The following is a 25993-nucleotide window of genomic DNA, read 5'->3' on the forward strand; positions in this document are numbered from 1 at the left end:
TTGACCAACTCTCACTTGCTCCACACCTCACCCACTGTGACTTCTGGAAAATTACTAAAACACTAGATACTTTAGTTCCTTAATCTAATAGTGCTACCTACCTTAGTTGTAGAGTTAATTGATACACCTAAGGCTCTCAGAGCAGTGCCAGCACATCAGGAGTACTTGGCTGTTAGCTGTTATTGTCCCCAGTCTGAGGACTCAAGGATCCCCTATATGAAGCATTTGTCCCAGTACATGCCATAAGCACTCACTGTTACCACAGTAACCAACATATCACTTTATCACAGAACTTATCACATCACATTGTAACCATTTCTTTGTCTGCCACACAGACTAGAAAGAATTCCCCAAGGGCAAAGGTGTGACTTCATTACCTTTGTATTTTCTCAGCATCTAGCTTAATGTCTGGTCTTTTGGTAGCTCATTTCAATAGACAATCAATAAATGCTTTTTGAATGGATGTTGAACATACCTCTATTTATTCAGGAAGAGGCCCCTCCTTTTATAAGGGTTTGGAATTTTCCCACCTCCCTGAGATTCAAAGCCAGATGACACAGAAACATTTTACAGACTTTATTCACCTGTAAAAAAACCTCACCCACACCACCACCACCACCACCACCACCACCACACACACACTCACACACACTCTCTCTCTCTCTCTCTCTCTCTCTCTCTCATACACCAGCAGACCTAGGATCCCTGTTCCAGTCCCTAGACTCTAGGTGCTCAGCACAGACATCCCACACCAAGCCCACCACCAGGGACTATGCCTGGGCCAAATGCAGCAGGGGCAGTTTCCCAGGCCAGAGCTAGGTCTTGTTGGGGCCTCCTTTGCAGGGTTTGTGTGCCTTCGCCCTCACCCTGCCTCACATTAGAAAGTTCATAGCAGAGTGGCCTGTTCAGGATGGGGTACTGGCTGTCGACAGGCTGGTAGCTGGGCCCTGGCAGCATCTTGGCGGCGGCGGAAGGCCAAGAATTCCTCCCGAAGTGCAGCACAGCGGGCCTCAGGGCCAGGATCATGAGCGGTGCTCAGGAGGCAGCCCTCCTCTGGAGTCTTTTCACCTGCAAGATGAGGACAGAACAATGAGAGAACAAAGTCCTATGGTTCACTGGCACCATGAAGCGCCCCAGGGCCTGCATTGCAGATGAGGCAAGGGAGCAAGAGGAGAGAGCCTGGAGCCCAAAGATGACAGGGAACAAACTGGGTCCTCGGGCTGTGAGGGAACATGGGACAGCAAGGCCAGGTGTAGAGAGCTCACACACCTAGCTCTGGCTCAGCTTCAAGTCGAGGTCGAGGGCCAGCCAAGCCCAGGTGCAAAGTCTCCAGCAATTCCATGTCCCCAGGGAATTCTGAGTCCCATTCATAGTTTTCATCCACAGATGTGTTTCTCCTGTTAAAAGGGACAAATTCATGGGGTGGATAGAGGAAGAGAGTGGCCAGAAAAGCCTGAACTCAGGCTCTCCAAATTCAGGTAGGGCCACAGGTTTTCTTAAGGATCCCTGGACCTCAGCCAAAGCTTCTAAAAGACAAGGTCCCTTAGTCCCAGGGTGAGAGTGAAGCAGAAAAGCAGAGGGTATCAAGAGAAGGGTGAAGAGAAAGTCTGAGAAACAGGGCAGCACTGGGGCCAGGACAGGGATGGGGAAGGACAGCCCTCACCTCTTGCTGACTGTCACCACATGCTCCCTTCGGGGCCATCTCTCAGGGCCACTGGCCCAGCTGCTGGTATCTCCCAGAGCAGGGCTGAGGTAGCTGCCTCCTGCAGAGGGGGCCATGGAGGGGGGCCGCAAGAATGAGGCACTGCCCCGCCCACTGCTCTGGCTGGTGAGGCTGCCCCGAGGGGCAGCAGGGAGAAGGCTTGGCAGCAACCGCTCCCTCAGCGTCCAGTCAGCCAGCGCTATATATGGAGCCTCTGGGGCAGCCCCTGCCCGGACCATGGCCCCAGGAAGTACCGCCCTGGGGGACCCAGGGGGAGAGTCCAGGGAATGAGAGAGAGATGAGGTGGGGCAAGGCTGGGTGTCCACGTAATCTGGGAGTGGAGCAGGACAGGGCTCCTCGAAAAGGGGCCAGTCCCCATCCACGTTCATCTCCCTGAAGAAGGGTAGGCTTAAGTACTGGAGCAGGGGTCCTGGACGTGGCAGGGGACTGGCTGGTGCTGCAGGAGGGGGCCCCACAGGGCTGATGTCTGAAATGCAAAGGGGTTGGGGCAGCCCACTGGGGCTGCTGTTGCTGCAGTCATAGGACTTAGCCTGGCACCAGGCTAGGGTTCGCGGTTCAGCCCGCTCAGGGCCTGACTTTTCTTGAGGGGTCACCACATTCGGTCCCATCACAAAGCGCCCATCTGGTCCCCGGCAAATGGGCTCTAGGGGCAAGGGCCCCCGGCTAGGCAGAGGATCCAGAGGGGAGCTTGGGGATCCAGGAGGCTCCCCACAGAGCAGACTCTGGTGCAGGCTGGGGACTGGGGAAGCCTGGAGCTTCAGCTTGGCCACACTGTCAGGACTGCCTGAGCCTGGGGCAGAACTGTGGAAGGAAGAGATCTGTGGTCGGGGCCAGTTCCCCTCCCAGGAACCAGTGTCAGGCCTGGATAGGTTTGGTATACAACAGAGCAGAGCTAGGAGAGCAAATTAAAAAAAAAAAAAACCCACATGGAGGGGCAAAGGGAGGCACAGGCAACGCTGGACTACCCCAGGCTGAGACTCTGCATGTCTATCCTTACCTCCCTCTCACTTCTGTTCCACCTCCCAAACCTCCCACACCTCCCTCTCTGAGGTGCAAAAAAGGAAGCAGATAATGGGGCATACTGTGGTATGGCAGAAGGAAGCCCAGGAGGTGGAGGAACTTACAGTAGAGCTGACAACCGGGGTGGAGAGAAGAGAAGAGGTGGATCTGTAAGTGTAGGAGAACAAGAGGTGACACAGGCAAACCCAGGGCCTTCCAGGGCCACAGGCACAGACCCTCACCCAACAGCATGTACCCAGCTCCATTTGGCTGGGACTCGTGTAGGCAAGGCTGGGTGCAGGACCAAGTAAGGGAGGGCCCCCTGGCTCAGGAGGAGGGAGGACTTTCCTCCAGGTAGGAGGTGCTGCTGGAGGTCAGCCCTACCTTGGTGGAGGTGCTTGCGGCGGCGGCGGGCAGCCCTACGCCGGTTGGTGACACAAGCAGCCAGAATGCTCACAAGGACAGCCACCCCAAGGAAGCAGAGCCCGCCCAGCACACCAGCCAGCACAGGCTGTGGCAACAGACCTGGCAGTTGGGTGCGTGATGGGTAGACCTCCAGGCCTGTAAAAGGGGCCACAAGGGAGGATGGGTGTCCAGAGTCAGTGGGCTTGGAGCCCCTAGGCCCTAGTGTCAGCCCTCCTGCCAGGTTCTCACCGGAAGTGGAGACATTGGCTGTGTTGCTGGGGTCGCTGACATATCCACCAGCCAAGGCCACAAGGCGGAACTCATAGAGAACATCCTGGGGATAGGGGGTCAAGGAAGATCAGGGCCGGGCCTGACCGACCACCCCAGCCCCACGCACACTGCAGCTGGGAACTAAGGGTAAAGTGGGAAGCCAGGCAAAAGGTCAAATCTGGGTGAGAAGATCAGGTTTGGCGCATGGAGTGAGGGCCTGGAAAGCCGCAGAAGGACCCCTGTGCCCACCTCCCATGCTAACCTTAATGAGGCCCGGCACCAGCAGTTGTGTTTCCGTGCCTGCCACAGCCGGGTCCAGCACCTCCCAATTCTGGGAGCCTTGTCGGCCCTCCAGGATGTAGCCATCCAGTCTCTTAGGGACCAGTTCTGGGGGATCCCAGTGCAGGAGTATCCCCCGGGGTGTCCTCACTGCCACCAGACCTCGGGGAGAGGACAGCGGAGGTGGCACTGCTGTCAGGGGAAGCCCGGGGGCAGCTGGTGTGGTAGGAAGCCCTGATTGGGACAGACAGGCGTGGTAGCAATAGGATTTCCAGTGCCCTTGCCCACCTCCCCTGGCCTTCCGCAACCCCTGGTGCTCAACCATTCTCCCAAAGCCCCGAAAAACAAGCCTGGATCATCCTCCACAAACCCTTCTGGGCCCAACCTGCCCATCACCTCTGCCCCCTCCCACCTAGGTCTCCCCATAGCTGGACTTTCCCTGCCAGCCCTTCCCCATCCTTGTCTGTTGCTCTGGGGTGAGAGGTCTCTTACCTTCAGGGGCGGACAGGACGATCTCACTGAAGGGCCCACTCCCCAGCTTGTTCTGGGCTAGGACGCTGAACTGGTACTGGGTATGGGGCTGCAGCCCTGGCACAAGGAGGTGAGCAGCCCCCGCAGGCACCACCATGGACACCCAATCGTGGTGGGCTCGATCAGGATGCTTTGCCCTGGAGCACATGAGGAAATGGGGGCACCTGAAGAACTAGGAAGAACAAGAAGCTTGGAGTCTGGAGAGCTAACCTTTCCCCTCCCTTCAACCACCCAAGGTCACTTAAGATTCTCTGGAAATCAGGCAGCAGAGTTGGAGCAGGGCTGGAATGGAGGGGTAGGAGAAAGGCCAAAGGGCCGGAGAGAAGCAGGGTAGGGAGGAGAGAGGTGGAAGGGCAGGCCACGCACAATGGGGTATACCAGATGCTGAATCTCTGCAGATAGCCACCATCAAAGCCAGGCTCCCAGGAGACATTGGCACCCTCAGGCACAGGCACCACGGACACATTGGTGACAATATGGGGGCTAGTGCCTGGGTGAAGGGACAGAAGGAGGGATGATGGTTAGGGCCGTGAGGGAAGGCAAAGAGCTAAGGGGAGTCCAGGGGTCCCCCTATCCCCAACTGGGCCTCCAGAAATGATTCCCCATCTCCTGTCCCACATGGTTTCCTACAGCCCCCAGCCGGCTCTGCAGCCACTAACCCAGCACGTAGACCTTCGTGGAGGTGGCCACTTGGGCCACAGCATTGCTGGCGGTACACTCCCAGCGCCCATGGGCCTCCTTGGTCAAGGGTCGCAGGATGAGGCTACTGTTGCTGTCCACCTGGGCCTGGCCCTGCAGCCCCCGGCCCACCTACAGAACCACTGGTCAGCCCTGAGGACACACGCAGCCACCCCTCACCAAGGGCGCCACTTATCTCTCCAGGCAACTCCAGCTTCCTTCCCACCCTGCTTCGGACAACCCTCCCATTTCCACATCCTCCTTCCCACAAATGGCTGGGAGCACAGAAAGGAAAGGGCGCAGTGGGCAGAGGACAGGCAGAGCAGGCTCAGGAGCCTTACCTTGGCCCAAGAGACAGTAGGCGGAGGGTCTCCTTGGGCAGAGCAGGGGATGAGGAGCTCCCGCCCTACTTCCTGGAAATACTCTTCCTTGGGCCGTTCTAAAAAAGCTGGGGGGGCCTGCAGGCCAGAGCTGGCTTTGGGAGAGGCCTCTCTCATACTGCTGTCCCCTCTCTGGGGTTCCCTCCCACACCACATCTCAGTCTCATCTCTCACTATCTCTCTAGCTTCGTAGCTCGGTTCCCTGGTGGGACAGAGAAAGACTGTAGGGGTGGGAAGCCTCTCTAGAAAGGGAGGTGGTGGGGTCAAAGTTGGTGAGATAGATTCAGGCAGAGTATCAGACTCTGGGGATGTGCTCTGTGACTGATGTCCCACCTATCTTTCACCATCTCTGCAGAAAACCCTGGGATGGTGCCTGACAGCTGCTGCTGTGCACTGTGAGACACACAGACTTGGAAGCCCCTCCCCACCCCCCTCTGCCAGCCTGGTGTCCACACGGGCACATCTTTAGCCATCTGGCCCACTGCTGCAGGCCCACCCTGAGCCTCACCTTGAGCAGCACACGGGTCACCGGGGAGGGCCCTGCAGTGCCAAGACTGTTGTAGGGAGTGCAGGAGTATTCTCCCAGAGCATCCTCATTCCCCAAGGCAATGACCAGTGAGCCTTCTGAGCCCTGGGACCAGCCGGGGAACTAGGGGGAAAAGGAGATGATGACAAGAGAAAGAAACTCAGCAGAGGCCAGGCCAAGAAGGAGAGAAGACATACCAGGGAAGAGATGGTACAGAAGCCCACAGCTACACAAAGGACACCACAACTCCACCTCTAGGCCTGATTTCTCTGCAGTCCAGTCCTCCATCTCCCTTTTCCAAAAAGGGACCACTCCCAGTGGATGTGATGGCTACGACCGCACAACTCCAGGGGTCGCCACTCACAGAGAATACAGTATGAATGGCGCCCCTTGCAGTTGAGCTGTGTGTGGGCTCCCTGCCTGCTGGGACCATATCTGTCTTCCCAGCACTCCAGGACAAAATTCAGCATCTTCCGCCCCAAATCAGTTCCTTTTCCTAACTTCCCTATTTGTATGTTAAAGGCCCCACTGTCCTTGGTAACACCTGACTCCTTACCCTCCCTCACTCCCCCACTACACACTCACCAGCTCTGGCCTCCTGGAAAGCCCAACTGTTGTCAAGATGCGGGGAGCATCCATCTTCACATCCTCCTCTCTAACTCGGGCTACGTAACCTCTCACCTGGACCATTTCAACAGCCCCTGAACCCTTCTCCCTATGTCCACTCTCTCCTCCTCCATTCCATCTGACAAACTCAACTGCTCACAGTTCTGATGCTATCACACCACAGTTCAAACAACTTTGGGGTCTCCAAATGCCTTTAGACTTTTTTTCTAACATTCAACAAAAATTTATGGAGTATTATTACTGCAGGAACCACGGGGACACTAGGAGTAAAGCATGCAATACTAGCCCACAAGGAATTTATAGTCTTTGTAAACAAATGAAAGATACCAATAGCCTCAGAATGAGGTAATATTAACTTGGCATTCAGAGTTCTTCCTTTGAGCCCCAACCTGTCTTTCCAGCTTCCTCTTCACAATTCATATCTACACAGTACTCCCGTCAAGCTGCACAATTCATTATGTCATAAGCACAAACACTCTGAGCCCATCACCAAAGTCCCAGAAGCTATAGTTGACCTGTCTTTGACCAGTCCTAACTGGAGGGTGCTTTCACCATCCTGGACCTTCCAGCAGAGTCTCTGTTACTGTCCTTCCTCCTCCTCAGCTGTGCTCTCCTTTCGCATGGATGTTTCTTTGCTCAAGCTTCCCATGCAACACCCCACACAGCACCCAGTAATAAGTCTATGTTCTAGTTACTGAATTGAATTAAACTGAGCTAACTCCACCCCAGCAGTCCTGACTAGAATAAAACCAAGCTGAGACATTTCTTCCTTTGCCCCAAGCCTGTACCTTGTCCAGCTGCAGGGCCTGCCCATCCTTGGTCCAGATGACAAAGAGCAGTGGGGGGTTGGCACGGACCGGGCACCTGATCACTCCTTGCATGCCTATGGGCAGGGGTGTCTCAGGAGGCATTGCCGTCACCTGGGCCGGGTCTGGGAAAAAAACAGTGGGAAGTAGTGCAGGTAGTGCAGGAGGAGCTTGGCCCGGTCCAAGGGAGGGGGAGCAGGCTGTGGGGGGAGCTGGGGTCAGGCTTACAGAGCACAGTGAGGTAGGCAGAGGCCGAAGGCGGGTGTAGGAGGCCGTTGCTGGGCACACAGGTATAGCAGCCCGCATCATCAGGCTGGGCAGCCTGCAGCCACAGGCTCCCATCCACCGAAATCCGCACCCGTGACTGCAGGCGCCTGCAACATGGCATGTGTGGGGAGGGGTCCAGGCCTTGCTCAGCCAAGCAGCTTCTCAAAGACTTCCCACCAGTCCCCCACACCCACACTCCAGAGCCCCACCTAATATGGAAGACATTGACGCTGTCCTGGAACCAGCTATAAGTCAGATTAGCAGGGTACGCCTCAGCTTGGCAGGCCAAGGAAACATCCCGGGAGGCATTGACCGTGCTGTTCTTGGGGGAAACCACGATGACTGGGGGTCCTGTTGGGAATGACAATGGGTGGGAGGGGCCTCAGTCTACAGTCTTCCCAGAAACCTGAATTTACTTCTAAGATTCTTCCTGGACCTGCTCTTTGGAACCCCATTTGCCCAGTTTCCCCTACCTAGAAACACTGTGTGTGTGTGTGTGTGTGTGTGTGTGTGTGTGTGTGTGTGTGCGCGCGCGCGCGCGCGCGCTGGGGAGAGAGATCAGTTCTTACTCTCCACTCATTCACCCTTTATATCTCTCACCTGTCACATCTTATATCACTTCTGTCTCCTCCCCAACTCCAGGTACTCACTACCTTATCCCCAGATGCTGCAGTGATCCCTGAACCCAGGCTCCCCCATCTCTGCCACTCTGATGACCATTCATGCATTGAGTGGCCATTCATTCTTTGGCCACAGAACACTTCTGCTCAAGAACCCACAAGAGCTGCTGTCTTCTGCCACATGAAGCTCCAACTTCTTGACCCAGCCCTCATGATCCCAAACCCCCCTGCCTGGCCAACCATCTTCAAATGATGACTCTTACAATTCTGTCAGATCAGTGGGAGCAGCTCACTGTGTCCCATGCTAGGCTCACTCCTGTCTCCAGGCCTTTGCTCTCAGAACCCCCAACCTGGAATGCTCTTTCAGAGAGCCTGGCTGAGCCACAGAGCCCCTGCTTTAACCTCCATCGCTGCACTGCTCTCTCCCTGCTCTGGGCTCCTACCACACAAACAGGCAGTAACAGGCAGGCCAGGTGCTCCACCAGGCACCACACTGCTCCATCTCACTGAACCCACGCAGGAGTCTCCACTTTATAGATGAAGAAATAAAGGCAGAGGCAGAGAGGTTGTGAGGTGACTCGCCCAAGGTCGGCAGGGAAGGTAAGATTCAGTCAGGTCTTCCCAACACCAGAGACTTTGTCCTTAACCATTATCTAACACTGCCCTTCCCTCAGAACCATGGAGAACCACACTTCCTAACTGGTCTGGCTTCCTCACATGGATGAGAAGCTCCATGAAGGCAGAGTCAGGCCTTCTATTTCTCAGCTTCTCTTCTAAAGGGAAGGTCTTGGCCAGGAATTACAATGTGCTAATCCCTGTGCTAAACTAAATATGATTAAATTCTTGCCACAATCCTGAGAAGTAGATGTGAACCTCTTTATATAGGTGGGGAAAATGGGGGTCAAGGGGTCACAGAGCTCATGGCCAGCAGCAGCACCCATGCCGTTCCCACTATACCACATCGCTGAGCACCTGTCTGTTATTGGCCCTTTTCAAATTTAAGATGCTGTTTTCAGAGGAACAGCGTACACCTGTTAGGAGCTCCCTCACTCTCCACAGCCCCTGCCCTCAGGCACAGGTCTCCTCCCAACTCCTGCCATGTGTGCCCCCAGCCACAGGTCAGTCCTCATGCTAGGAGTACCAGTTCCAAGCCCCCCGCCCCCCTCCCAAAGAGCACCTTGCACCAGCAGCTGGGTCGTGTGGGTAGCACTGCCCTCAATGCTGGAGGCATGGCAGGTGTAGATCCCGGAGCTGCCTCGCTCCACCCGTTGGATCCGCAGTGTCCCGTTCTGCACCTAGGGTAGGAGTCCTTGAGGAAGGCCCCAGGGGTCACCTATCCCACCAGCAGGCCTGACCCTGCACTTCCAAGGATGACCAGCAGAGGGAAGCAGCACCCCAGGCTCAGGAAGCCAAGTTAGAGCCCCTCCCCTGGCCAACCTGGCCTTTGCCGCCCCCTAGCCTTGCTCCCAGGACTGCACCTGACCCTCACACTATAAGGCTCACCAGGACTTACCTGCATCTGGCCCTGGCCCTGACCAAGGTCCTGTCCTTGGAGCTTCCAAGTCACATGAGGCTGAGGGCTACCACGGGCCACACAACGCAAGGTCAAGGGCTCCAGTTCCCGAACTTCCAGCACCTGAGGAGGTGTCTCCAGGAATTGAGGGGGCGCTGTGAAGAGAGGGGCTTCAGGAACTGTCAGAGTAACTATCAGTCCAAAAAGTAGCATCTGAGGTCAGGAAGACAGATCAGGGCTGCAGCCCTCTGCCCACCAGCCCACCCAGCTTCACAGAACCCCTAGCACAGGGCCACTCTACCTGCTGCACCCAGGGCCAAGTGAGGACTGCACCAGCCCATCCCCTCACTGGCCTGCAGAGTTGGCAACCCAGGCCGAGCACAGGCTGGGTGCTCAGAGTCAGAGGAGAGCTGGGTAACCTCTGGAAGAACACTGTTTTGGGAGTCAAGGGGCCTGGCTCTAGACTCTATTCTGCCTCTAATAAGTGGCATAACCTAGTGTCCCTGTGCCCCAGCCCATCTAGGAAATGGGAATAATTATGACCTCCTTCCTTCTTCAGGGTTGACAGAGGATTCGTAAGGTATTGGGTTAAAAAATGTTTGAAAAAACAAAACGCTGTATATGTTTGATCTGTTTCACTCAAGGCCCAAAGCTCCCTTATCCACTACTGTTACCCTCTCCTGGCCAGGGGGGACAGGAGTGAAGAGAAGGGAAGAGGAAATTCCTAACATAGAGCCTAGAAGGTCAATTGGATTTAGATTTGAAGAAAGAAAAGGGCAGGAGTGGGGACAGGAGAGGAAAAATGCAAACAATGAGCAAGCAAACAAGGGCGTCAGCAAGGGTAGGGCATCAGAACTGCTATCCTCCCCTCCCTCACCAGCCAGAGGTCTCATCATCCTGCCCCACCCCCTTCTCCACTGCCTACTCCCAGCTTCATACAATTGACTGTGAGGTGCACCCAGGAGCCGTTGGCAGAATCATCTTCGGGGCTGTGCTGGTCCAGGAGGAGCACCCGGCACTCGTACCAGCCCTGGTCTTCTGCTCGGAGCCCTTCAATCTGAAGAGATGCCCCCTTCTGCAGCCGGACTCGCCCTGAAGGAGGAGCCCAGAATCAGGGTGTTTCATGGACCCATAGGAGCCCCAGACCCCTAGTCACACTAGTCATTCCCAGAGGACAAGAACAGACCCAGTCTCTCCATGTTACCCTGACAGAGAGGGGTCCGGAGAAGCACAGAGGGTGTTGGGTTATTGAGGGTGGATCCCTCCTCAGTCCCTCTGATCACTCCTGCCTTCCAGCAGCTGGGACCCAGTCTAGACAAAGAGAAACCCAGAGCCAAAGCAGGTGGAAGACCCTCCACTGAGCTGCAGCTCCCAGGACTGTTGGGGGAAGCAGGTTGAAAAGCCAATGCTTAGTCTCCTCTAGGTTCTTACAGGACTTGCCCATCCCTGGTGTTTTCGTAGGGCAAGGGGGTATGGGTCCCATGGGTATTCCTGCCACAGGGCTCTGTCCCTGGAAGGAAGCCTCAGTAGTGTTTGGGGCCTGAGCAGGGACTCAGACCTTGCCTAGCAAAGCCCCTAATCCCTCAGGGCTAATCCCTCAGGGCTATTATCAGTGGCCTAAGCCCCTTAGGGTGGCCAGAGTCCAGCCCAGCCAGACAGCAAGGTCAGCAGCCTCCTCACCCCATCCCTTCATGCCCCAGGGCACCCGGGCCCCAGCTGACTGACCACACAGAGCTCCACAAAACCACATAGCCCAGCACAGGCAGACACCACACTCCCACCCTCAGCATCAGCACCATACCACCAGGCTGACTGAGGGTACCCCCAGATCCCTCAGCACCTCAGCCATACACCCCAAATGGCTTCATGGGTCCCTGACAGTACAACCTAGTAAGAACAGCAGCTCTGCTGTGCAGTTCTCTAGGCAAGTTATTAACTTCTCTCAACTGCAGTCTCCTCTCTAAAGTGAGAAGGGAAATGTGGGTGGGGAGAAGGGGAGATCATGTAGGACAGGCAGGTAGCATGGTGCCTGGCATGAGCAGGTGCTAAAATAAAGGCTGTTGAACAAATGAATGAGCTCAAGATTTGAAATCAGCAGCTTGCGTTCAATCCTGGCCCTATCCCCCTTACTTGGTAACACACTCCCTTTCCTTGCCCTGTATCAGTGAATAGCACCACCATACACCAAGTCACCCTCTGAGATACCTGGCATCACCTATTCCTTTCTCCATTACTTCCCCCTCTATTTGTTCAGTAAATATTTCCAACTCTACTTTCTAAATATTTGTTCCTTCTCTACCATTTTCACCTTAGTTTAGTCCTGGGTATCTCTCACCTGTGATACTCCCACTGCTTACTAAGGGGCTTTCTCCCTCCAGCCTAGCTCTCAGCAGTAATCAGTGGCCCACCCCATCTTAAACTTTTATGTGACTGAATGACACTTCTGAATCTTGGGGGTCACGTAAAACAAATATAGCACTAAGAGAAGTCCTTTAGCATCATGGCCACTCCAACCAAGCAGACCGTGCCCCAATTAGTCCTTTCTAATCTCAGAAATTCTAAAGTTGTTAGTGCACTCACCCTCTCCAATCTGCTTCCATTCTACCTAGGGTGATCTTCCTGAACTATAATCTCAACCTAATGCCATCCAGGAAGAAGAGAATGATCAGTGGAAGCTGGCTTTGTGAAAGCAGGCAGGGACGTTTTTCTCCCAAGAATGAGGTTCAGGGCATGGATTCTCTAGGAAGAATGGACCTGATTAAAGGGCTAGGTGTTTAAATCCCCACCTAGGAGATAAACCAAGGCCTTGTAGGTAAATATTTAACACACTCATACCCTTCCAGCCACCAGCAGGATTCCTCAATGACCTTAATCTGCACAGCCATGGAACCCCAAAGAACAGACCGCAAGCTGCAATCTCCCTTAACTGCTATGTGTAATTTTTCATTGTGGTGATCTTTGAGCTCTACAAAAAAGGCAGAAGAGGGGAGGGAGGCTGAGGTTGAATACAGGCCTTGCAATATTAGGCACTGTGGCTGTATTTAATCCTCCTAAGAATTCCATTAGAGAAAAAGGAACTGATGTTAAGCTTCTTTCCAAAGACTCTCATGGTTAGTAAGTGACAAGGCCAGGCCTCCTGTCTCCAGCTGGACATACTTTCCATTGCACACTGCTGTTAGGATCACGTTATGTTCAAGGTACTCAGCACTGAGCACATTCAATATGTTCTTACTCAGGGGATGTTGGTAGCCAGTGGGTAACAGTTTTAAATGTGTGTTGACCAGAACATCCAGTATGGCATACTGCATGTCCTAACTTTTCTGATATGGACTTGCCCAGAGAATTTATAACAGGACAGCACTGACCTTAGCAACCTCCACCTCCACTGCCTAGCAACTGCATTTCAGAGTCCCCCATACAAAGGCTGAGAGGTCCCTTCCACACTGGAAGGCAGTAAAGAGTTAATGGGAAGAAGAACAGGAAGATGGCCAAGGCAGGCAGTCCCGAGTCCTCCTGAGTCCTCCTGAGTCCTGGAGACTCAGCCTCCAACCACAGGAGAAAAGAGCCTGATAGACTAGAGACCTCCTGGCATGCAGAGATTATAAAGGAAGCAGGAGAAGTATCCCAGCACATCCCAACTATCAAAGGCAGGGAACTCACACTTGGGTTTATGTGCAAGTTTACATACACACAGTTCAAGAAATGGTGCTAACTACCAGATATTCCAAAAGACTGTGAAGCAAGAGTACAGAAGGCCTCCAGGAAGCTGTAACCATGCAGAGGGTTTTGAAGGATAAAAAGCAGTAAGGGGTGATGACTAGAGGCATCAGGGGCATTCTAAAGGAGAATGAGATAACAGTCCTGAGACAAAACTCATGTCCCCTCTGCTCTATGGGGCATCTTGAAACTCCCAAGAAATATAGCGCAAAAGTCAAAGATCAAAAGTCCCATAGAAGGAGTCATCTAAGACCCACCCCAGGAAAGCTAGAGCAGAATAAGGCATACTTCTCTTTCCTCTGGATGCCTGGTCATGTTTTACACCACACAGGCTCTCTGCAGGCTCCATGCCGGCACTTCACTCACAATGGCTAACTTAATCCTAACATTTAATCCTAGCTGGTTTTATATTGCTTTTTACTGCTTTTATAGTTGTCTATAAATCTAGCCTCCCCTCAGATGGACTCTAGAATCCTCAAAGGTTGGAGGCTTTCCCTTCAGTGCATTCCCTAAAGCTCCAAACAGCCACTTTAATGGTTCCTCCCAATTCTAGGCACCAGCCTCATACAGTGCCCAGGCCATTGACCCTTTACTTGCCCAGAGGGTTTATGACAGAACAGCATTGTCCTTAGCAACCTCTACCTCCTATTATCTAGCAACTGCAGTTCAGAGCCCCCTACACAAAGGCTGAGAGGCTCCTTCTACTGGGAGGCAGTAAAGAGTTAATGGGTGGGGTGGGAGGCTCCCCCAAGGCCCTGACCCTGCAGACTACCCCTGGCCCAACTAGGAGCTCCAGGCTGGAGGCAGGGTGGGCACAAAGGGTGAGAATAGGAAGAAAGCCCCAGAGGTTACTGCTCGTGGCTGTGGCAAACAGAAAGAAATCCCACAGGTACCAAAGTTGCTGGCTGGATCTCAACGCGGGGCAAAGGGAAGGAGGGGAGTTGCACATCTTACTGGTAGAACCCTAGGAAAAGCCCTTCTCCTTCCTCTCCTCCCCTGCCCCCTGCCTGGTCCTTACTTAGACACCTTCTGCAACTGCTCAGCCTTTCCAGTCAGCCCTCACCCCTCCCACCTAGCAGGCAGGCGGAGGCGGAAAGGGAGATTGGTGGGCATGGCTACTTTGGCTCCACTTGTCCTAACTGGTGCTCTCTTTCATCAGTTCTCATGGGGCTTGTATAGACACATACGCTCCCACCAGGCTGTCTGCCAACAACTGCCCCCGGTTTGAAAATAAACTCTTCCTTTTGGCTGCACCTGCCTCAGCCAATCCCAGGGCTTCTCCAGGATTCAAACTAAAAAGCGGAGAGAGAAAGCCCCCCTTCTGCCCATCAAAGGCCTCCCAGGTGGCCTTTCCTGGGCTTCCCCTCCTTCATTCCTGAAGGACTCATCCTTTGGCTCCTTTGGCCCTCCCACACACTGCCCTCTGAGACCTGCACTAAACAGATCAGCTTAAGGCTCCCGACAGGATTAGGAGAAAGCTGAGCCTTTTGAGGCAGCCAGCTGCCACCAGGAAGGCCTATACACTATTTTAAGACCATATAGAAGGAACCCAGCCCAGCTCCTTCCATTCACTGATCTCTTGGGAACCTGGCCCTCCCCAGCACACCTCTCTGTGCACACGCTCTTCTGTACTCAGAATCAGGCTGAGTCCCCACTGGAGAAGCAAAGTATAGATCCACCCACCCTGCTGCCCCATCAGCCCAGGCCCAAGGCCTAGAAGCCCCAAACTAGCCTTGAAGACAGTGGAAGAGGGGAAGGGCAAGGGAGGAAGCTGATTGCAGAGCCAGGGACACAGACAGGGCCACATGGGGAGACCAAGGAAGATTAGAATGGAGTTTGGGAAGCTTCGTGATGCAATCTAGAAAAGCGATTAGAGCATTAGGTTGGATACTTGAAACAGGGCTGCAGGATCTCCTTTGTAACGGACCACATGGAGTTCTAAAACGCAGCTTGGGAGCACAGCCACGCTTGTTAAGCAGAGTTGAAGCAGTGAAGGTGGAGATGAGGTCAGGGCAGAGCAGTTAAGGAGACAACCCCACCCCAGCCCCCCTTCGCTGGCAATCCCTCTAACCTGCAGCTAAGTCTTACCCACGTAGTCAGGGTCCACTCGGGGAGAGTAGAGGCCGAACTGGATGAAGATGGGAAGCAGGAACCCAAAACGCAGCCACTCAATGACGTGCAATGGGGGTCGACCAGCCGGGGGCAGCAGGTCACAGCCCAGCACTGCACTCTCCCCAGCCCGGCCCACCACTGATACCACCTCAGGCTTCCTTCGACCTGCATGATGGGTGGCATGAGGGACAGACAGCAGGAGCCCAGGTCAGTGCTGGGAGTGGAGGTCCCATCACGGCCCAGGGGGTTCCCTAGGACTCTAATTGAGGGAACCCTCGACTTCTCCAGAACTCAAACATGCTCAAAGGGAACTCCTAGGAATTGCCCCCACCCCAAGACTAAACAAGAGGTCTTGAGTTCAGCTCACCGTCAGCCCCCTGGCTGATGATCAGGCTGAGGATGGCCAGACCAAACCACCAAACCATAGCCCAGCTGCCTGCTCACCCGGCCCCTACTATCCACAGGGGCCCAGGTGGAGAGGCCTGGGGAAGTCCGCAGCCCAGCAAGCCCAATCAATCCTTCTGATCAGGTAACAGGCTGCAGCTCCCACTCTTCTGGACAGTTAGGGCTTGGCTCACGTAACACCTGATGAAGCTGTTCTCTGGAGCTCCGCCAGATCTAAATGCCAAATGCAAGGCAACGTGCAGAGTTGGCCAACATCGGAAACTAAGAGAAACCTCAGAGTTAGAGAAAGGCCAGGAGGAGAGCAAAGGAAGAGAAAGGAGAGGAAGCAATAAGTTTGAAAAATTGACACCCCACCCCTGGAGAAGAAGGCTTGGGTTGGGATTAGGGCACTGGATGAATGAGGGAGTGCTGGCGTGGAGACCAGATGGGTGAGGACATGCTGGGGGCCAGATCTTTGGAGAAGCACAAAAATTCTGGGGAAACTCAGGTTACTAAGATTCTTGGAAAACCGAGGCAGGAAGGAACTGAGGGTTCCTATACGCTCAGAAAAAAATATTTAGGGAAGTATGGGAGATGATGAGCTCCCACAGCTCAGATTCCTCTTCCTTCCCTTTTCTTAGTCCTGATACTAATAACGAAGTGGCAGATAGACGGTAGAACTAGTATTATCGTCTCCATCCCCACGGTGACAAATAAGGACCCTGAGACTCTGACAGTCTCGCTCAGGGGTACAGAGCCAGTCAAGGGCAAAGCTTTAATTAGTACCTCCAGAAAGTAGTCCCCAGGGGACCCCCACACAATTCCTTGCCCTGTTCCCCTAGCCTCCATGAACCTGGAAGCTGAGGAGCAGTACCTACTTCTCTACTCAGCCTCTCAAAGATGCGTTAGCAGTAAGTCAGGCACTTGGAAGAGGAGCTGCTCCCCCACTGGCTAGTATGGGGGCCCAGGCAGCACTGCCCAGGTCTGGGTAGATTCTGGGGCTGGTGGCTAACGCCACTTCCTCTTTATGATGCTGCAAGGCAGCCTCCCTCCGCGGGACAACTAACCCAATGCCTCAGCCCAATTCTTCCCACTCACTCCTCTCCAATATCCTCTACGCCTAGGGTTTCCCTGCTCTCCCCTCCCTAACCCTAGGGTTATGGTCTATGAAAAGCCAAAAAAAACCCGAGTCCATCAGGTGTACAAAGTGAGCCCTGGGGATGGAGGGTAGGAACCCTTGACAGCCCAGCCCCAGAGCTCCTCAGGCCTGCACACTGGGCTGAGGGTGCTGCCTCAGGCCTGGCAAATCCGAGTGGACTCTGCTCTGGGCCTCCACCCCACTCTTGGCCTCATAGTTTGTTACTGGCTATAAAACATCCCCAGGTCTCTCAGCCCAACTCCTGCCTTTATTTAATGGCTCTGTGTATAACTTCTGACAACTTCGTAAACATTGCCCTTGCTCCCCACTGCCCCTAGCCAGCTTTCCCATACGTCCCCAACAAATCTTTTTCCAAGTGTATAGGATCCCCCAGTTCCGCCTGGCTCTGGGTCTCCCCAGAATGCTTCTGCTTTCCCTAAAATCCATCCAACTCCTCTGCTCCCCGCACGTGCTCACCTGTCTGGTCTCCCACCCAGCACCCCTTCGTTCTCCCCGTAGCCCCATTACAGTTATCTCTACTTCTCCTTGCCCCACTCAAATTCCCATTTTTCGCACCAGAACTGCATCAGGTCCTATGCACCTCAAGGAACTCCCTTCCCGTCTCCTCCGCAATCCCCAATCCACTCACGCACCCACTTCTCCCATCCACTTCTCCCTGGAATTTCCCTCCCTAGAATACAGCCCACAATACATTTCTAGTGCCCCACCCCCAAATCCCTTTCTCCCTCACCTTCTCTGGACCCCTGGAACTCCTCCCTGCTATTGGAATCCACCAAGAACCAGCACCCCCTACGAACACGTATTACCTCCAGAACTCCTCCAGTTCCAAGAGAACCCCACCCCCTACCCAATAAAAATTCCACTTCACTCTCCAGAACTCCCCTAGTTCTGCGCCTGAGAATTCCACTTCTCTCCCAAAGTCCCCCGCTTTCTCCTGTCTTCCTGACCTCCGCACCGTTCTCCATCCCCCCGCCGGCACCCCGACTCCATCTCCCCGTACGCCCCCGCCCTCACCTGCTCCGCATGCTGTGCGGTTCCACTCCTCCCGCGACACAATAGGAGGCGGACCCGCCTCCTGCCTCGGTGCCCCAAGCGCCTCCCGTCGCCCTGGAGACCGCCAATCCCCGCCCGCGGTGGCCAATGAGAGCAGCAGAGGGCGAGGGGGCGGGTGCGACCCCCGGGCGGCCTGGGACTTGCAGTTTCCGCGGAGCAGGAGTCGGCGGCGCGTGGGTAGGTCGCCCCCTGGTGGAGAGCGGTGCGACCAAGCGCGGAAAATCCGGAAGGCTGGCTGTTCAGGGCCCTTGCTCCAGGGGTCTCAGGAGCCCGCCCTGCGCTAGCTGCGTGCACGCCCTCCTTCCGGCGTGCGCTCCCTTCGACTCCCTCCCCTCCCCTAACCCACAGAGGACGTAGCCAGGGTTGAAATCCGAGCGTGGGGCCGGAGCACCCGGCTGGGAGCAGAACTCCCCGCCCTCCTCCCAGGGGATCCACTCTGTGCCTCCTCTAATCTTCTCCCCAATCCCCAGCCCTACCTCCGCCCATTTCTTCTCTGGCCAGACTGGAAATACCTGTCTGCACTGGCGAGCGCCCACATCCTGCCTAGGCGCCTCCCGCAGTGTGCAGAGGGGAAGACTGCGCCCCAGCCGAGGTTGCCAAGTCAGCTCCCGCCGCAGCACTGGCCGCAGCACCCAACACCAACCTCCCAGAGAAACAGATCCAGAGGGGAGAAATGAGAAACATCTTGATAGTGGCGATTGAAAGAGGAGGAATGAAATAAATTATTATTTACTGAACCCCTGTAGGTGCCAGACCCTGGACTCCATGCTTTATAACTCTTATATGACGTGCAGAGAAACCCTATGAAGTAGGTATGGCTCCAGGTGATTAGTGAGAAAACCAAGGCTCGACGAACGAGGTGAAGCAACTTTTCCAAGCCTTTCCACCTAGGACATGGCGGAGCCTGATTCAGACCCAGCCCTGACTTCAGCAACCCACCCCCTTGGAGACTTCAGCCTCAGGCACAAGGATTTCTTTCACCTCTGCCCTTCTAAGCTTTCTTCTTCCTTAGTTTGGTGCTGCCTCACAGATGGGTGCAGCTTAGTCTCACCTTTGCCACCAGGCTTAAGCAGTTATGCTTTCCTTCAGAAAGCCTTCCCTGAAAGCACACTGATATCACCTCAGTATGAAGTCCTTTGACTCAAACTGATTGCACCGGGCATCTGATTCATGGAATCGTGGCCTTAACGTCAGGAGAGATCACTGCTCACACCAGTGTCCCTGCCTCCTGCAGATGACCAGCCACCCCCATCTGACCACATCCTGAGCCAGGAAGTTCGCCACCCACCACCATTCCAATTGTAGGAACTCTAATTGCTGGAAAGTTCTGCCAGGTGTAAACTTATGGGTGCCCGAGATGGAAATGTGGAGGGGGAACAGGAAGAGAAGGGGAGGCAGGAGCAGTGGCATGGTCTCTCCCACCATCCCTCCAGCAGATTCTCCCAAAGTGGCAGCTTTCAGCAATACTCTACAATGAAACGAACTGAGCTAACAGCAATGAGACTGTAATGAAAACATGTTAGTGGACACACATGAAAGTAAGGCCAGACAGAGTGCCTAGGAAAGATGGTTGAAGCATCTTTTATCTCTTGGCTTCTCACCAACCAGCGGGAAAAGAGCTTCCTCCTTCATGGTGGAAACACTTCTAGTCCAAAGGTTTCATTTCTGCTGTCTCCACTGTTTTCTTGAGGATAAGCTAATCTCACTTGAACATTAAAATAAATTTTTGTAAATTTGGGGTTTAAATGATTTTCAATCTTTAGAAGTGTATGATACAGTCATTTTTTCTGGAAGCTTATTTGTGAGTTTTATTATTGTCATTTTGCTGTGATTCAGGTGTATCTTGTTGGCTCGTTGGTAAGAAAAGTAACCTAGTGCTATAATTTGTTCCCTCACCATGTGAGAAATAAAAGGTGAAATTAAAAAAAAAAAAAAGAAGAAGAAGAAAGAAAAAAGCCCCTGAGGCCTCAAACTAAAAATTTTCCTTGGTTGTGCTCAACCCATAGCCATTACTCTCTGGGGAAGTTCATCTAACCATTTAGGATTCTGCCTACCAAAGTATCAGGCACACCGCATGTTTTCAACTTGTTGACAGAAGATCAGAAAAAGTTGTCGATTCCAGCAACTTTGTTGACTACATGCCCATGATCACTGGTCCTGTCACCTGATGAGAAGACAAGTATGATTTTTCCTAGATTGTCATTTAACTGTTAGTGAGTCCGTCTTCTGTCCCCATGAGCCCATTTCATGAGCAAGTCTTGTTCATCACTGAATTCCCCTACAGCCCTTTGTCTCTCAGAGGGGTCCTGACCACCTCTCCAGACTCATTTCTCACCCATCCCTTTATCTATCACACACAGTGCCTGGTTTTGCAGTCCCTAGAATTCACTATGCTCTTTCACATATCAGTGTCTTTCCCCTTATCTGCTCTCTGGCTAGGATGTCCCTTTTCTCCCTTCTCTGGACTTCCTGCTAATCCTGTGTCAAATTATATTTACCTCTTCCCTCCAGGACATCCAGTCCACCACACCCTCACCTTTGCCTACAGCCTTTGTCACACCTCACTATACTTATATCTTTACAGATCCCACAAAGTTCCTTGAGGGAAACAGTGTCTTTTCTTCCTCTTCCAAGCTAGCCCAATGCCTGACAGTAGGTCCTTAAATGTTACCCTCCTCCTCCCAGTTTGCTTTCACCTGTTTCAAGGGGTGAGCAAACTTTGCAAACTGCAATGCTATCTGGTGATTATTATCTTGGCTTCCTTCAGAGGAAGAAGCCTGGGCCTCTCTGAGCTTGTATTCTACCTTCTTGAGGGTCTCAGCCTTCCTCTTCCAGATGCCCTGGGTTGTTTGAGGCCTCAACCTTTCTCTGTTCAGAGGCTGCATGGGAGAAGAGGGGACTTTGCCAAATTCCAGAGCAAGCTCTGGGCCAGCTGTACAGGGACCATTCACTCCTTTATTATTTTCTACATGCCTGACTCAGATGCATTAGGAACGAGCTGCCCCTGTGTATGCAGGATAAATTCCAGTTGGTTTTTTCCAGTCTTCAGAAAGGTATTAAGGAGATGGAGGAAATTGGGGCTGCAGGCTGGCCCTAGAACTCAGGCCTTTTTGAAGGTGGAACTGCTCAGGCCAGGTGAAGAGGCAGAGACTGTCTCAGGCCTCCCAGCAGGACCAGGGCTCAGGCCTGCCCAGAGTAGAATGGATCTGTTGCCAGTTAGGAGCAATTTGAGACTGGTTCCCCCACCCTCACCACCTCCTTCCCAAGCCCCTCTCCTGCACATAAACCTAGACAGGAAAACCCTGCTTACCTCCCGGCCCTGATTCCTTTCCATTCCCAGACGCCAGGCTCTTGGCTCCCACCTGTGCCCCATGCTGCTTAGACCCAGATGTTCTGTTTTCCTAAGCAGTGTCCTTGATCTCTCTAATTCCCCAATGCATCCCACACCCCCTTCACAGTCTAATATCCCTTCTCTTAGAAGACACTTTGGAGGTCAGCATCTTTCTCCTCACTGAGAGAGAGAGGGGAACGCAAGGTCCAGGGAAATGTCAAGTATGGCTTCTGCCACACAGCTGTCTCTCAACACCTCAGAATCCTCTTCTAAAACTCCCCAGGCTCCTCAGCTCCTCCTGCTTCTTTCTGTGAGAGCGGTGGTACTCTCATAGCCATGTCTCTGCAAGAGCTCCATTCAGCGGTACCGATGCCTGTCTCTCCTTCAAGGTATCTGTTCCTTGTGGAAAGGGACTGTGCCTGAGTGGATGTTTCCTAAATAAAGTGTTTCAAGCTAGAGATGAGTGGTAGAACAGAGCCCAGGTCTCCTGAGATCTAACCCAGTGCTGTCCCTAACTGAATCCTACGCTATCCACTCCAATTCACTCACGACCTACACGTATCCAGTCATTTGGGTGGTTTCCAAGCCTCTCCCCAATCCCCTTGGCCCATGGCAACTGCACAAGATCTGATTAGAGGAGGATGGTCAAGTCTTGGGCAGTGGCAGATCAGGCCTGGGTGAGGACTTCAGGCTGGTCACTGGGCTAGGGAACATAAACTTTGCTCAAGGCAGGTAGTGTGTAAGGGGTGCACATTAATGAGAACAAGAGTTCAGAGAGGTCTGAGACATGGAAATCTACAGAACAAGGACAGACAAGACAGTAACACCTACCACAAACAGAGGTCAAGGGTCCAGACCTCAGCTATTGATCCAGCTGAGTTATCACCCTTCTAGGGTAGGCACCAGAGGCCCAGAGCCCCTGGCATCAAAGAGATAACTGAAAGGTTTGGGGCTCACTCAGACACAGAGTAGGACTGCACTAGTGGTTTCCTGTCTACCAGGCAGCACAGCTTCTAGACGGGGGTGGGGTGCATGGAGGTAGTTATGTGAACTCCTCTGCCAGGGTGGAAATAGAGCTGTGAGAGCAGAAGAATCTTAGCAGGAACCATACACCCACATAGGCTCTCAGTGCCTGCAATGCTCTCATTGAGGAGTCATGGATTTAGTTAGAAAAAATCTCTCGCTTTTCTTATTTGAAGTGTAAAGTGTTTTACATGTTGGTGGAGAAGGAGATAGATGGTAAATAATAACACACTAACACCACATTGTGAAGATTCACTTCCACCCCTAAAGGTAGGCATGGGAAAGCATGGGGCCTTAGAAGGGGAACCCTGGGGTAGAAGGAAAGGCAGGAACACTGGTTTGCCAGAGTTATCCAGCTCCTCCAGAATGTACTGCCACACAGTCTTCTCTGTGAGAGTACGGCCCTTTGGACACCCACCGTTGGCCCCGGGAAGAGGAGCGCATGGGGAAGAGAGGGAGGATTCCCCAGGCTCTGAAAAGAAACAGTGGTCAGGACAGGGGCCCCCCGGAGGTAGTCAGGCCAGGCCCAGGGCAGGCTTCCCCTTCTTTCTCAGCCTCATTCTGTTTCTCCTGAGTTTCTTCATCCTTGACGTCTTGCCTCTTGTCTGGTCTTGGATGAGCCACAGCCCCACAGCCAGAGTTATCAGGAGCAGGAGAAGGAACAATACCTTGGTCAGGAGGCAGAAGGAATCTGAGGCCTTCTCCAAAGGGTAGCCAGAATCTGGGACAGAAGAAGAAAGGAGAGGGGGCTCACCAGCAGGAGGGGTGAGGTCCGGATGATACCTACCCCAAATCCCACAGTGGTGTCTCAAGCTCACAGTCAATTGATATTCCTCCTGTCTCTGGAAGCCCAGGGACTGAAATCTGGGAAGCAATCTCAAGCTAAGTGAGAGAATAAAAGAGACTTCGGAAGTTGTGAGCTCGAGGAAAAAGGAGGGCTCCCTCCTCAATCCAGAGGTGAAGTCTCTATGGGAAAGGGTTAGGTTCTTGATCCATGTACTCTCTTCAAAAGAACTGAGGGAGGGAGGTGGTGGTCTTAAGGGCCTGCTGTAGCTCAGAGCTGTCTGGGTTCCTGGTACCTGTACAGAAGGTCCCAACGGGGATGAGACGGGAACTGATGTTGCTGATGGGGTTGCTGGCCCTGCAACTGTAGGAGAGGGCATTGTCCCCAGGCCTCCAGAATATGTGGAGGACAGAGCCTTCATGTGTTGTGTCATTGCTATCCTCCCAGGACATCCAGCTGTAGGTCACATCCAGGCCTGCCTTCTCTACAGAGCATGTCAAGGACATATTACAGGAACCTTCCTCAGAGATCTCAAAGTTCACAGTGATGCGTGGTTCCGATAGCCGGCCTGGATGAAGGAGGAACACAAGGCCCCAAGGTAATCAGGGGTTGGATCTGTGATCCTAAGTTCCTCAACACTGGAGTACAGGCACTATCTTCTACAAGGCCCTCCACCCAAACAGCAAATAAGCAAAAACTAATGAAACCTAGCCACCATACAACCTGTGCTTCCAGGGTTCCCCAGGGAGCTGCTAATGCAGACAGAGTCATCTGTGGCATCTTCTACCTCCCCTTTATTCCTTGCCTTCTCTCTCTTTCTTTAGCACCCCACTTTCCTACAAACTCCATTCTGCCTCCTTGATCTCAGGACATATTGTCACCCTCCTAGCAGCATGTATAGTTTAATCAGTGTCTCCACAAGATTCAGGGCAGAATATCAGACAATGTCACAGGAGCTATGAAGAAACTTGGGTTCAGGTAAAGAGGAGGCACTGATTAGCAGCCCTCAAGTCACATAGGAGGATAAAAGGCTCCAGAATGGAGGTGACATTCATCCCCAGGATGCAAAATCTCACTGAGAGAAGAAGGTCTCCTAGAGGTCTACAGACAAAGCCTCTGACCTCGCTCTCTGTGTGTTGGGCACCTCCACAGGAACAGCCTCCATGCCCAGTGCCTTGCTGTTCTAGGTTACTTCACCTGTGGTGGCAGCCTAGATGCTGGGGTCAGGCACACTGGAGACAGTCTGCCTTCTAGTCCCAGCCCCTCATACCATAACCTCAACTCTGAGATCCCTCTTCCTTTGCATGGGAAGCTCAAGAAAGCCAGAGGAAGCAGATTTGTGGTTCCTAAAGTAAACTCACGGTAGATACGTAGATTGTAATGTAGATTGTAATGCTGTGTGGTGAAGATTAGGGATGTCCTCAAGTTAACTTGAGCTTGATAAGGCCCTGAGTCCTCCCAGCTTAGATTGCTGATGTGCAGGGAGTAACTGGGATCCAGGAAGCTCACTCGACCCTGGTAGTGAGAGTTGGTCACCGTGATGGTAGCTGGATATCCCTCTTTCCCTGGCACCACAGTGGCAAGCATTCTGTGGGAGGACCAAATGATGTCCTCAACCTCTTCAGAGGATGGTATTTCCAGGGGAAAGCTGATGGACTCCTGAAGTACTGCAACCACTTCTTTGAAATCCACACCATCTCCAAAATCCCCTTTGACTGCAGGTAAACGAAGAAAAGAGATGAAAACAGCCCAGCTAAGGTCTCTGGGCTGCTGCGTCTGGCAGCAGGGCCTTGGTCTCAAGCTCAGTTGAGCAGCTGCTATGGCCTCACACTCAATCTTGTCCTCAGTTGCCTCCTCTGGCTTTAGCTTTCTGCTGCACCTGACTTGAGCACCTACGAGGGGTTGGCTTCCACCTGTGCCCTCACCCTCCAAATTTTACCTTCTCTTTTTGCCATCTTGGAGCCATTCCCCTTTCCATATCCCCAGGTTTCCTCATCTCTTGGTCCTGCCCTTGAAGCCATATCCTATTCCTCTTCACTCCAGAAGAGCTGAAGTATTCAGCCCCACAGGAAGTGCCTTGCTAGCCCAAGGCCCAGCAAAACAGAACACAGTGGGAAGGATACACTTCTGTCCCAGAGTTGCAGTCTCTCTCACCTTCCTGAAGCAGCAAGAGGAGGAGCAGCCACAGAAGGGCCCCCATGGCAGCAGCCCCGAGCCCCAGACTGTGAAGAAGATAAACTGTCAGGAGGCTACAAGATTTAATGGCTGAGGAGAGGGAAATAATTCTCACCCTATCTCCAGCCCTCTAACTTCCTCTGTCTTCACAAAGCCCCTCCCCATCCTTCTTAGGAAGGAAGAGTTCTCTCTCTGAGCCTCATTGTCAAGGTGGTTTACCCAATGATTCATGTTTCCTGTTCATCAACTCAGCTCACATCCCACTTCCTAAGTGAAACTTTCCTAGAATCCCCACCCTCTGTGTTCTCAGACCTCCCAGGCATATTGCCTCTCCTAAACTCTTAGAACACTCCTTATCCAGCCTTTGGAAGTGCCTATGTTGTTTGATCATTTGATTTTATAAACATCTTTCTATCCCTAGAGAGACTCCCTTTTGGGATATTTCATATGCCCCACCATTTCTGGTTCCTGTACTAGATGCTTTTAGCACTCAACTGGTATTTTTGGAATGGATGAGTGAATAAAGTCTGTCTATTTCAAGCCAGTTATGTTCCCAATTGAGAGACTTATTTAGAGGAAGAAAGAATTTGACCTTCTTAAAAAAAGCAGTTTGGACTGGAGAGCTGATCAA

General features: G+C 53.1%; 2 protein-coding genes across 7 annotated transcripts; both read right to left on the reverse strand.

The window, feature by feature from the left end:
- Positions 1 to 637: 637 nt before the first annotated feature.
- On the reverse strand, positions 638 to 18576 carry IGSF9 (immunoglobulin superfamily member 9). Of its 5 annotated transcripts, none has more exons than XM_036235295.1 (21): positions 18562 to 18576; positions 15821 to 16071; positions 15430 to 15618; positions 10564 to 10716; positions 9625 to 9779; positions 9289 to 9406; positions 7701 to 7842; positions 7453 to 7598; positions 7207 to 7349; positions 5774 to 5914; positions 5227 to 5343; positions 4867 to 5017; positions 4574 to 4697; positions 4169 to 4344; positions 3660 to 3910; positions 3377 to 3461; positions 3107 to 3283; positions 2848 to 2890; positions 1664 to 2524; positions 1270 to 1397; positions 638 to 1068 (listed from the first exon to the last, which is right to left on the reverse strand). In XM_036235295.1, the coding sequence occupies exons 2-21, from the start codon at positions 15876 to 15878 to the stop codon at positions 887 to 889; spliced, it is 3540 nt and encodes a 1179-aa protein (XP_036091188.1). In that variant the 5' UTR covers positions 15879 to 16071; positions 18562 to 18576; the 3' UTR covers positions 638 to 886. The 5 variants fall into 5 exon arrangements, with proteins under 5 accessions (XP_036091188.1, XP_015994781.2, XP_015994791.2 ...); XM_016139295.2 differs by lacking the exon at positions 18562 to 18576 and adding an exon at positions 18011 to 18374; XM_016139305.2 differs by lacking the exon at positions 18562 to 18576 and adding an exon at positions 18011 to 18374 and having other exon boundaries at positions 15821 to 16119.
- A 163-nt stretch (positions 18577 to 18739) lies between these two features.
- On the reverse strand, positions 18740 to 25471 carry SLAMF9 (SLAM family member 9). Of its 2 annotated transcripts, XM_036235297.1 has the most exons (4): positions 25342 to 25471; positions 24549 to 24902; positions 23483 to 23755; positions 18740 to 23124 (listed from the first exon to the last, which is right to left on the reverse strand). In XM_036235297.1, the coding sequence occupies exons 1-4, from the start codon at positions 25385 to 25387 to the stop codon at positions 22919 to 22921; spliced, it is 879 nt and encodes a 292-aa protein (XP_036091190.1). In that variant the 5' UTR covers positions 25388 to 25471; the 3' UTR covers positions 18740 to 22918. The 2 variants fall into 2 exon arrangements, with proteins under 2 accessions (XP_036091190.1, XP_036091191.1); XM_036235298.1 differs by lacking the exon at positions 25342 to 25471 and adding an exon at positions 25127 to 25297 and having other exon boundaries at positions 23015 to 23755.
- Between the last annotated feature and the right edge of the window lie 522 nt (positions 25472 to 25993).

This window comes from Rousettus aegyptiacus, unplaced genomic scaffold (assembly GCF_014176215.1).
Source record: "Rousettus aegyptiacus isolate mRouAeg1 unplaced genomic scaffold, mRouAeg1.p scaffold_m13_p_17, whole genome shotgun sequence".
Lineage (NCBI taxonomy): Eukaryota > Metazoa > Chordata > Mammalia > Chiroptera > Pteropodidae > Rousettus > Rousettus aegyptiacus.

Bases quoted from the DNA above. Each gene is read 5' to 3' on its own strand.
- IGSF9 (XM_036235295.1), bottom strand. From the start codon at position 15,878: ATGGTTTGGTGGTTTGGTCTGGCCATCCTCAGCCTGATCATCAGCCAG. The intron at 15,619-15,820 runs GTGAGCTGAACT...CCCATCATGCAG, and splicing joins CATCAGCCAGGGGGCTGACG to GTCGAAGGAAGCCTGAGGTG. The intron at 9,407-9,624 runs GTAAGTCCTGGT...CTCCTACCCTAG, and splicing joins AGGGCCAGGGCCAGATGCAG to GTGCAGAACGGGACACTGCG.
- SLAMF9 (XM_036235297.1), bottom strand. From the start codon at position 25,387: ATGGGGGCCCTTCTGTGGCTGCTCCTCCTCTTGCTGCTTCAGGAAG. The intron at 24,903-25,341 runs GTGAGAGAGACT...GTTTACCTGCAG, and splicing joins CCTCTTGCTGCTTCAGGAAG to TCAAAGGGGATTTTGGAGAT. The intron at 23,756-24,548 runs GTGAGTTTACTT...TCCTTCATCCAG, and splicing joins TTACAATCTACGTATCTACC to GCCGGCTATCGGAACCACGC.